At 36.7% G+C, this 12,051-nt stretch overlaps 1 protein-coding gene across 15 annotated transcripts in view; it reads right to left on the bottom strand.

The window, feature by feature from the left end:
- The window catches only part of LOC135767353 (NLR family CARD domain-containing protein 3-like), a 205,292-nt gene that overhangs the window by 76,295 nt on the left and 116,946 nt on the right, over window positions 1–12,051 (bottom strand). For all 15 annotated transcript variants that reach the window (XM_065276999.1, XM_065277003.1, XM_065277000.1 and 12 more), the window contains exons 5-6: window positions 9,565–9,769; window positions 3,904–5,653 (exon numbers count right to left, since the gene is read on the bottom strand). In XM_065276999.1, coding sequence (XP_065133071.1) covers window positions 3,904–5,653; window positions 9,565–9,769 — 1,955 coding nt within the window. The remainder of the gene's footprint in view (window positions 1–3,903; window positions 5,654–9,564; window positions 9,770–12,051) is intronic.

Genomic DNA, 12,051 nt, shown 5'->3' with positions numbered 1-12,051 from the left:
TTACTCAAGTATGGCTTTCAGCTACTCTTTACACCTCTGTCATTAACTTCAACACTGATTTGCTGTTACCATATTGACACAAACCATTATTACCACCTGCTTGTGGATAATAAATATACACTTCTTTACACACTGGGGAATGTAGTATCGCTATTCCACCACTAGATTCTAGTAAAACTGTTCCTACGCACACTTTATGGACACTTCTGTGCATACGCACGCTTGATAAATGAGGCCCCTGGATTGGGAACCACTGCTCTAAAACAATGTCATCATCATTACAAAAAGTTGTTATAAAGCATTGTTTGAAGTAGAACCATACTGACTAAATTAACCAAATTCACTTTATTTTTGTCATTCTAAAAATTTAAAGTTTTTATTTCTAGAAATGTCATAACCAACGGAATTATTGAACCAAACAGCATGTGTTATTAGGATTAAACCTCATCCACCAGTAACTCATTTTATGTGTCTGTAAAGTTCCTCTTTTACGCTCTCTTTGCCATTATTGCGATGAGGGAAAAGTGTCTACCTGACGTCCAAGAGGGGTCATAGTCAGATGTCCAGATACTGTACCAGATCTGCACGTTGTATAGACATACAGATAAGGGCCTGGACCAACCGACCTAATATAGACATGATCTGCACGTCGGGCAGACGTCTCATGTTTGGTGGGTCTGTGGCGTTTAGACGTGATTTAATTCATTTTAATTTATCATACTTAACAATGAAAGGGTTATGTTTTAAATCATATTTTAGGATTGCACTTAATTGATATCGCTATTGAGTTTGTTATAACTGGGATGCCTGCGAATTTGAACTTCAGAGCTGAAGGAGCGGGTGGAGAAATAGTCCCAATATCATAACAATCTTAAATAAAACTTCTAAATATACCTGTGTGTGTACGCGTGTCCGCGCGACCCGCTCGCGCGCGTGTGTGTGTGTATGTATGTGCGTGTTTTAAATTTAAAATGTCTTAACTCGGAAGGATCTGGATCACAGGTCAATTCATCTGAGATCAATCCGCATGTTTCAGCCAGAATCACTTGACTCACACAACGACACAAGTCATCAGCCGTTTCCTCAAGTTCACGTCAAGTAAGTGTTTGTAAATTTTTTTTTTATTTTAGACAATATATAAATTAGCAAAGTTATATAAAGGTGTGTTATGTTATGTGTCCGAGTTAAAGTGGAGGTGTTTTAGTTAAGATAGCCGGTTGGTTTACCGGACAGGTTTTAGGACCCGGACTTAATTATAAATGGGACATTTTTACAAACAAAGCTTATAAAATACAATACTGGCGTGCATTTTGAGACAAAACAATAGCACTCATATGTTAAGAGATGTCAGTATTTTAGTCAGTGATACTGATAAGCCCTCTCAGAGAAAACTGCCCAATAGTGTTTAATTACGTGTGATGTCTGAGGGAAATTTGGCAATTTTAGGGAATAAAGTCTTTCACCGTCAAGCTTTATTATATTAAACATGTATTTATTTATTGATGTATGTGTGTGTGTATTCCTCTGTTTATCAACTAGAGCGGTGATGATGGAGAGGCAGACCAGAGGGATACATGGCGAAAGAAGTTCTCCTAAATGGCCCTGCAGATGTTCTGACTGACTTTGGAGTGCTTTTTGGACTGTTTAATACCTTCTATTTAGAAAAGACTTTATTCTGTATGTTCAAGTGAATAAAGTTTTTTTTTATGTGATTGAAGTTAATTATTTTGTTAACAACACCAGCATAAAATATTTCATAAATAATTTTAAAAAGTTTATTAAAAATTTCCAAATAATAAATATTAATTGAAGTAACACATAAAACATTGAGTAAATACTTACATTTTAAAGGGATAGTTCGGCCAAAAACGATATTAAACCCATGATTTACTCACCCCCAAGCTGTCCGAGTTGCATATGTCCATCGTTTTTCAGACAAACACATTTTCGGATATTTTAGAAAATATTTTAGATCTTTCATTTGATTAAATGTAATGTTACAGGGTCCAGCAATAGTCCACGACCTTCAAGTCCAAAAAAAGTGCGTCCATCCTTCACAAATTAAATCCAAACGGCTCCAGGATGATAAACAAAGGTCTTCTGAGGGTAATCCGCGCGGTGTTGTTGTAGAAATACCCATATTTAAAATGTTATTAACGTTATAAACTACCTTCCGGTAGCGCCGCCATTTTGGAGTGATGCGCATTCAGGATGAGAGCTTACGCAGCGTACAGAGTTTCTCTGCTGCTGCTCTGTGCCCCCGCCCTCCGAATTTGTCATACGTCACTAAGAAAAGTGCGTACACTACGCTAATACTCTCTCGTGAGTCTAAGATGGCGGCGCTACCGGAAGGTAGTTTATAACGTTAATAACATTTGAAATATGGATATTTCTACAACAACACCGCACGGATTACCCACAGAAGACCTTTGTTTATCATCCTGGAGCCGTTTGGATTTAATTTGTGAAGGATGGATGCACTTTTTTTGGACTTGAAGGTCGTGGACTATTGCTGGACCCCGTAACATTACATTTAATCAACAGAAAGATCTAAAATATTTTCTAAAATATCCGAAAATGTGTTTGTCTGAAAAACGATGGACATATGCAACTCGGACAGCTTGGGGGTGAGTAAATCATGGGTTTAATATCGTTTTTGGCCGAACTATCCCTTTAATTGACAGAGTCTTTGCTATAAGTCTTTAAAGACTCAACTGATTAAAACATTTTAGTTGAATAAAGCTAGTTGAGCAAACATACTTTTTATATTTGAGTCAAGTTTGGGCCAACTAAAAAACAATAATTCAGGTAACACTTTGGAGTCAGAAATTGAGTGAACGTAAAATTTCTGTGGAACTAGTTACTAAAAAATAATTCATTGAGCCTATCTTAAACTTTCGGAATCCTATTCCAGATGGTGTCCATATGGTTTGGGCTATGTTGGTAAAACTACGCGCCAATTGAAAAAATTTGAAGTAAAAAGGGTTGGCAAAAAATGCATCTCAAAATTCATCAGATTGATGCTTTAAAATATGTAATTTAAAAAAAAAATTATGGGGGACCCCCCTAGAGGGGTAATATCCTTATCACCTTTTTCACCCCTGACCCGTTTTCATGCCTGAAAGGTCTCCAAAAATAATCTGGATTTTGGAGTAAGCTGAACCAATGTTTAAATGATAAAGTTATTTTACAATAGACATATTTTTTTGTTTTTGTGTGAAAAGGGTGGGTGGTGGCAGCAGAGCTCATTGGGTGCTCAGCACCCCTAAAGCTCTAACCCTAGAACCGCCTCTGGACCGTGAAAACAGCAGTATACAGATGAGAAAACTTTTATACACAAAACATGAACACATGTTATATAACGCACCATAAACACAATCATAGCTTCAAAAACACAGGACAAATGAGAGCTTTAAGAAATAGCTTGCAAATAGGCGTCAAGTGCCTAACTAATGGAATCACTCCTATCAAAAACTTATTTTCAATAAAACAAACATAAATTAGAGATACTTTATTTTACTTTAGCTTTATGAAACCTTCATTTAAAATAAGAGCTATTTTGATGTAAATATTAATAATAAGTGAAGAGGGAAATGGTGTTTGTTTAAAAGATTTAATGTGTCCTGTTATTTCAAGTTGATGTCCATCTAAGTGTGGCTGTACGTCAGTTGTTGCTGTTGTATTTCTGCTTGTCTTTTCTCTTTTTTCTGTTCTTGTTTATATTTATTAATTCTGCTTGTTAACAGCAGGTATCATCGCTAATGCTCAATCATTACTTCATTTATCACTTAATTATGTCACAACATCAAAATGTGTAAAATGACAAAACTGTTTGTAAACATATGTAAACATATCCTGAACTAATATTTAGTGTTGAGATTAAAATGCAGCTTAATGACTCACTCAGCTTTTCTGGATGCTTTGATCACTGGCAGGAGTCTCATAAGACATTCATCTGATCGATCATATTTCTTCAGTATAAACTCATCCAGGTCCTCTTCTGAGTTCAGCAACACAAACGCAAGAGCTGACCACTGAGCAGGAGAGAATTTGACTCCAGTTAAACTAAAATCATCTCCTCTGTTCAGGTATGTTTGGACTTCCTGCACTAGAGATTGATCATTCAGTTCATTCAGACAGTGAAACAGATTGATGGTTTTCTCTGGAGAGGGATTCTCTCTGATCTTCATCTTAATGTACTCAACTACTTCCTGTATGCTGTCAGAGCTTCCTGTCTGTATCATCAGATCTCGTAAGATCATCTGATTGGACTTCAGTGAGAGACCCAGAAGGAATCGGAGGTAAAGATCCAGATGTCCATTTTCACTCTGTAAGGCCTTGTCCACTTCACTCTTCAGTAAATCTGTCGTTTTTGATTCATTTCCTTTGTCATGAAAAGAGAACAGAAACTTAAATAAAGCAGCAAGAAACTCCTGAATGCTCAGATGAACAAAGCTGTAAACCTTTCCCAGGTAAAGTCCAGACTCCTCTCTGAAGATCTGAGTACAAACTCCTGAATACACTGAAGCTTCTCTCACATCAATGCCAGACTCTCTCAGATCCTCCTCATAGAAGATCAGATTCCCTTTCTCCAGCTGTTGATAAGCCAGTTTTCCCAGTGACTGAAGATTCATTCTAGCCTGCTGAAGATCTACCTCACATTTCCCATCATACTTCTGACTCTTCAGGTTGGTTTGAAAGATCAGGAAGTGTGTGAACATTTGAGTGAGAGTCTTTGGGATCTCTGCTTTACTCTGTGATTCACTCAATATTCTCTCTAGAACAGTGGCTGTAATCCAACAGAAGACTGGGATGTGACACATGATGTACAGACTTCTGGATGATTTAATGTGTGTGAGGATTCTGTTGGCCAGACTTTTATCATTTATTCTCTTCCTGAAATACTCGTCCTTCTGAGGATCATTGAAACCTCGTACATCTGTGATCTGGTCAATACACTCATGAGGAATCTGATTGGCTGCTGCTGGTCGTGATGTTATCCAGATCAAAGCAGAAGGAAGCAGATTCCCCTTGATGAGGTTTGTCAGCAGCACATCCACTGATGCTGATTCATCTACATCAAACAAACTCTGATTGTTTGAGAAATCAAGAGGAAGTCGACACTCATCCAGACCATCAAAGATAAACAAAACCTTGTAGTCATCAAAGTCTGTTGATCTCAGTTCTTTTGTATCTTTGAAAAACTGATGAAGAAGATCCATCAGATTGATATTTTCTTGTTTTATCAGATTCAGCTCTCTGAAAGGAAGTGGAAATATGAAATGAAGATCCTGATTAGCTTTCTCTTCAGCCCAGTCCAGTATGAACTTCTGTACAGAGACGGTTTTTCCAATTCCAGCGACTCCTTTAGTCAGTACAGTTCTGATAGGTTTGTCTTGTCCAGGTAAAGCTCTAAAGATGTCATTACATTTGATTGGTGTTTCTTCTGTCTCTGATCTTCTGGATGTTGTCTCAATCTGTCTCACCTCATGTTCATTATTGATCTCTCCACTCCCTCCCTCTGTGATGTAAAGCTCTGTGTAGATCTCATTCATAAGTGTTGAGCTTCCATGTTTTGATATTCCTTCATTAATTCTCTGGAATTTCTTTTTTAACCTGGATTTATGTTTTTTTAAACACAAAGGAGCAAGTTCTGTTGTGAAAAGAGAGAAATCAAGACATGAATCAAATATATCAATCAACTGAGAATTTTTTTAATGTTATAAAAGATTATTAAGTATCCTAAAGTGATGGGTTTTTGTAACATTGGATCAGAGGTTAGCCTTTTGCCTGACTTCAACTCTCTTGTGAATGTGCACACAGACACGTTATATAAAGTTCAAAATAGATGTCCCCCCCACTGTTTTGCTAGACATTTAATAACCATATGGGTTTTTAATGGACGGTGGCACTTTTTGGGATTTGAAAACTGGACACTATCCAATGCCGTTAAAAGTCAGGGTGTTATTTAATAACTCAAACCATGTTTATACACCTAGGATGGCTTAAGGGTGAGTAAAATATGGGCTAAATTAAATTCTTTTAGTGAACTATTCCTTTAACAGATCCTTAGAATTAGAGAGTGGATTTCAGGAATCTTCACTTCCAAAATTTACATCACACACTCTTATTTCATGTTTTATAAAATGATTAAATGGCAAAGCAAATCTCCGTCTTAGAGGAAGACACTGACACTTTACTTATCAGAAAACCTGAATAGTGGAAATTACCACTAGAGCATTACCCAGCTAACAGAAAAAAGTTCTAAGAACGTTCCCTGAAAGTTTTTAACGTTCCCAAAAACGTTCTGCCAACGTTAAAAGTGTCCAGTTTTCTTGACGTTTTTGTGTTGTCTCAACGTTAGAGGAATGTTACATTTTACCATTTTTAAACGTTATGAATGTCATGTTTTAATGTTCACAGTCACACAATGTTTTAAACAACAACTGTTTATTATATTGACTTCTTTGATTGTTATGTAAATGATAAAGAAACATTGCATTTTATTATATTTATTTTTTATATTTATATTATTTTATTATATTTATTATTTATTATATATTTATTATATATTATATATCTATTATATGTAAGTTTAGATGTTGATGTTTTGTTTCATTTTAAGTCACCATTATTGTGATTAGTGTTCATTTTAGTTGGGCTCTTGAGCCTTGTCCTTTGCTTGCTAGTTTTTCCCTGGTTGTGTTAACTTTTTGTTAATACACCACATTTATTATGAACATGTAAAGTTAATAGTATGATTCTGTGGTGGTTGGTACATAATGATAAAAATCATTCCTAATTAATTTACTAATCAAAAGTTTATTTTCTGTCAATAATGTAAATGAGAACCAGCACTTTCACAGCAGTTTGTCATTAAAGAGTTTTAGAATAGTGATGGGATTTATGGCTCTTTGAGGGGAACCGGATCTTGGCGATCCGTTCCTTTCAAAGAGCCGTTCAAAAGAACGGCTCTTTTGGCTCTTTTTAAATATTTAGTCAGTTTTAAGAAGCCTGCTTGGGGGCATCTCAGTTTATCCTGGAAATAATCACTGGGAGGAATGATGAGGTGAGATATGTAGTCAAATAATTAAAACTCACACACACCAATATCTGAGTTTGAATTATTCTGAAATATTGATTATTACCTCATTTGTCATGTGTAGACTATATTCCATAGGGTTGCACAACATCCCTCTGCTTAGACAGTGACATCACTATTTTGGATTTACCTTTAGTACAAAGTGTGTGTACGGGTAAAGCTACGTTGACTTATGTTATTCATACAATACACTACAAAGCCGGCTGCAATGAATTTTGTGTGCAAAACAGATTTTACTACAAACACTTACACAAATTAGAATAAATAAAATGGAAATGTCTACATACAGTCCACTATTACTACTATTACTACTGTAAACTTTGCAAATAGGACATCAACCCCTTCAGGTCTTAAATGAACAATAACAAAGTGGGCTGCAATGAATGTCTGTGCAAAACAGCTTTTGGTGAAAAAATTCTATACAAGAACAGTGTCACAAAAGAACATTTTGATAGATAACAAAAAATATTTAAAGTATTAGAGATATACTGTGGATAAAATTAGAATAAATAAAATTGAAATGTCTACGTACAGTCCACTATTACTACTATAACTACAGTACAATTTGCAAATAAGTAAAATTAACTTTGCGCCCCTCCCCATATAACTGTTCTGTCTCGCGGAGGAGCTAATTTGTGTGCATCTGTGAAACACGCATAGGAAAAAAGAACGACAGAAAGAACGGCTCCCCTCCAGCCGCGACTCGGCTCCCATCGTTCATGTTTATGAGCCGTTCAAAAGAATCGGATCGTTCGCGAACGTCACAACTCTATTTTAGAAACTTTGGACAAAAAATATCCGCTATTTAATTGGGACGTACAAACATCAAGAATCAGACTATGAATCTCAACCATGGTGACAATTAAATGAGAAACTTCATACTGCAATGCATGCTGGGTATTAACAAATTACAAATCTCATTCAGGACTCCCAGCATGCACTGCAGCATGGATAAATAAAGATTTTTTTTCCAATTTTCTTTGTCACCATGGTTGAGATTCATAGTCTGATTCTTGATGTTTGTGCGTCCCAATTATACAGCAGATATTTTTTGTCCAAAGTTTCTTAAACTCCTTAATGACAAACTGCTCTGAAAGTGCTGGATCTCATTTACATTATTGACAGAAAATAAACTTTTGATTAGTAAATTAATTAGGAATGATTTTTACCATTATGTACCAACCACCACACCACAGAATTACACTACTAACTTAACATGTTCATAAGAAATGTGGTGTATTAACAAAAAGTTAACACAACCAGGGAAAAAACTAGCAAGCAAAAGACAAGGCTCAAGAGCCCAACTAAAACGAACACTAATCACAATAATGGTGACTTAAAATGAAACGAAACATCAACATCTAAACTTACATATAATAGATATATAATATATAATAAATATAAAATATATAATAAATATAATAAAATAATATAAATATAAAAAATAAATATAATAAAATGCAATGTTGATGTTTCAGGGAACGTTCTTAGAACTTTTTTCTGTTAGCTGGGTAGCTGATACAGAGCACTGATCCCACATACATGAGGTCACCTTAAAAGGGGCAAAAGGGGCCCACGAGTATTGGGCCTGGTAGTGCAATTCCTTCACTGAATGAGCTTTTGATGAGTGCTGGAGCATTACAGGCATCCAAGGTTTACCAGAGTGGGAATCTGACTTGGACAACCTTTCCACTACGAGATACCCCAGCCCACCACTCTACAGATGTCTTTTATAAAAGCATAATTTGCTTATGCAAAAGACAATGCGACACCCTGGAGGATATGCCCTGGCCAACCCGCAATGGGAGTAAGGTTAAACAAGCCGATGTTCACTGCAGAACAAAACTTGTGACTACAAATGTTTCCTTGCTGTTGACATACAGTACCCAGGGGAACTCCTCACACTTAACTGTGCAGAATAAAAAGAGACATCTGAAACCATAGATCAATGTTTCCAACTCCAGTGCTCACATACTCCCACCCAGAAAATGGCTCCTTATACACCTGAGCAATTCCAGTGTAATGGATTTGACATTTTCGGTAAAATTTTAAATATGTCGCATAAAAAATGTTTTTGTTTAAGAGACAACAACGTATGAATTCTGCGAATAAAAATTCACAAATAAGAACTAATAATAGTAAACAAACAGAGAAGGTTTGGTTCTTCAAAAAATATGAATTCTTAATTTTATTTTCATTTTTGTGTGCCCATTTATGAGGCAAATCGGTTATGGATGTGATATTTATCTGTTATGTCATCCGCCTGTTGGTTCTTGCGGTGCTGCATGAAGTTAAACACACCTAATGCCTCTAATTAACTAAGATCAAAGGCGACTGGGCTCCCTAAGTCAAACCCCAAGCGTCACTACACTGACACAACGTCAACTGATTGAAAGACAGAGAAGACTCAAAGCATTCTGAATGTAAAGTGATATAACAGTCACATTAATCCGAGCTCTTACTGGTCTGTAGTTCATTAGCAAGGTCTGTGTGCTTCATCTTCTTTAGGACGTGGAGTGTGATTTTCAGAAGCCCCTCTCTGACTCTGCTCAGATATTTATCATCTTCCTCTTCTCTCTCAGAGCTTGCTGGATCATCTGGACTTAGTAGTCTCTTGAAGATCTTCAGCTCACTTCTTATCAGAGAGATGATTTTATTCTCAAGTTCCTGAAATCATTGTTCAAACAGAGATTTTTTCACTTTTATGCATGCAAATTTTTTTTTCTAATGGAACACATTATCTGGTTTAATCAGAATGTGTGCACACTGGGGATCCCTGGGAACCTTTGTGCAGCTAAAGCAGTGCTCTACCAGTTCAGCTACATAAACACTGAATGAAAGCGCACACAATTTTGTTCTTAACTTTGTTCTAATATTAATGAAACTGGGTTATTTTAAAATAAAGTAGTAAATGCTCAACAGTGGAAATGCTCATAATACATGCTCAAATCATCTCCTTTTACATATAACGTCTCTTCTGCAAATACTCTTTACAAATGTTTCCTTTCTGAATATCTTGGAATAAAGCCAGTTGTACCAAAAGCATATCAAATACCTTATATACAAACTAGGGTATCGCTTTAGATTACAGCCTGCAAAGAACTGCATAATTAAAGTGGGCAGTGTTTCCTCTAGGATTTGTTCCAGCTGTGGTGGCAGTACACAAATGTACATAATATTTTGTTTATGTCAAATATAGGCTTCTGTAAACATGTATTTTTTATAAATTCATGCTGTCATTTACTTTTCCTTAAATTTATAGCCTATTGCTTTTCTATGTTTGTTCTAAAATGTATTTTCTTAAAAATACGCTTTACTACATAGCTTCGTACGCATCTTTCATTGTAGTTTTAATGTTATGTGCAAGTCCATGCTTGTGTTTAGCGTTACAGTCGTGCACAGTCCTGTTTGATAATCTGCATCTGCAGTGATTGACAGAACGCACGACCAGTGATCCGACATCAGCAGCAATTTTATTCCACACCCGGCCCGTTTGACAAAGACTGTGACCCTGACCTGGTCACACCGCAAATTGCGCAGTAAGTAGAAAGTAAGACTGCATCTACAAATATTGCTATGCACAACACCCAACACGCGCGACCGCCCACTTCTGCATTGACATCATTTTTGCATTTAAAACCATAGGTTAAAGCTTTGTTTATAGTCGCACTTTGGTCCGCAACACGAGCACCGCTGATCGCGCGTGCATCTCAACACACGGATGAGGCATTTATAGTTGACGCACTCGCTATTGCACTATTCTTTGAACCGCCAGGAGGCGACCTGAGCAATCAAGTCAAAAACAAACACAAAGAAGAGGATAGAAGAAGCTGCATTCAGCCTCGACAAAACGTTGCACAACGTTTATTAAACAGAAATGGTGATGCATTGAACACCCTGTTGTGATGACCCAAGAGTTGCAACTACGGTAGCTGAGAGGCCATTCTTTGTGTTCTTTTTAAAATGTTTCTGAAGCCTGATGAAATCGTTATAAATATGTGTTTAATATTGTAAAATAACCTCGATGTTACAGTCACAGACCTTGCCGTCCAGAATGAAAGACAACATTCCAACTTGAACCCATTGAGCGAGCTGTCTCTTTACTACCGTGTGGTTTTATACATCTTGCCACTGATTGGGCCGACATTTCGGACACACCCACCAAACAAGAGAAAACGCATCTAAAACCTGTTGCACGCCGTTGCACACCGTTTCCAGGAAACACGTCGTTCAACCCGGAAATCGTAGCAAAACGTTGTGCACCGGTGTGAGCTTGAACGTGCCCCTGGTTTGTATTTTATTCCTCGTCCTGTGGTTCATTCAATACAAATATAAGCCAAAATTCTGAATCATATGTAAAATAATTTGTGTGTTATACTGCAAATTTCCATACTTTACTTCCAGTGTGTCAGATAAATAGTATATGCATTGTTTTGCATGGATTGATCAAAGAATTACGTCACAGGCTTGCCTGCTCGGACAGAATCGCCTCAAGTTTGGACATTTATAGATGCGGAGCCGTGGCGCAGTCACAAAAAACGCAGTGCACACCTTTACCTCCTCGGGTCCATAACACACCCTGCCGGAGCTCAGCTCCATCTCCTTCAGCACCAAATATTGTTATTCCACTTGAATTATTTTTCATATCCTGGTAAATAAATGAAATATTGGCTCTGCACTTACAGTACATACACCCCATCCTGAACACTGCAGTAACCAATATGAGCAACACCTTGTTGTTACCCTCACAAAAGAAATAATGAAAATGTTCTTATGCTATATAACACTCAAGATTTTGATGACAGAGGCAAAGTTTCATTTTGCTTTATGAATGTGTTTCAATTCTTTGTACTCTTTGTAATAATTACTTGCTTTATAATGAAATGACTCCATGTTTTGACTGACTCCAGGGTTAAACATAAACGTAGTTGACAGAGAGGTTTGTAAGA

The sequence above is a fragment of the Paramisgurnus dabryanus genome, chromosome 6, assembly GCF_030506205.2.
Source record: "Paramisgurnus dabryanus chromosome 6, PD_genome_1.1, whole genome shotgun sequence".
NCBI classification, from domain to species: Eukaryota; Metazoa; Chordata; class Actinopteri; order Cypriniformes; family Cobitidae; genus Paramisgurnus; species Paramisgurnus dabryanus.
Note: the sequence above shows the minus strand (reverse complement) of the source record. Positions and strands in the feature narration are given on the sequence as shown.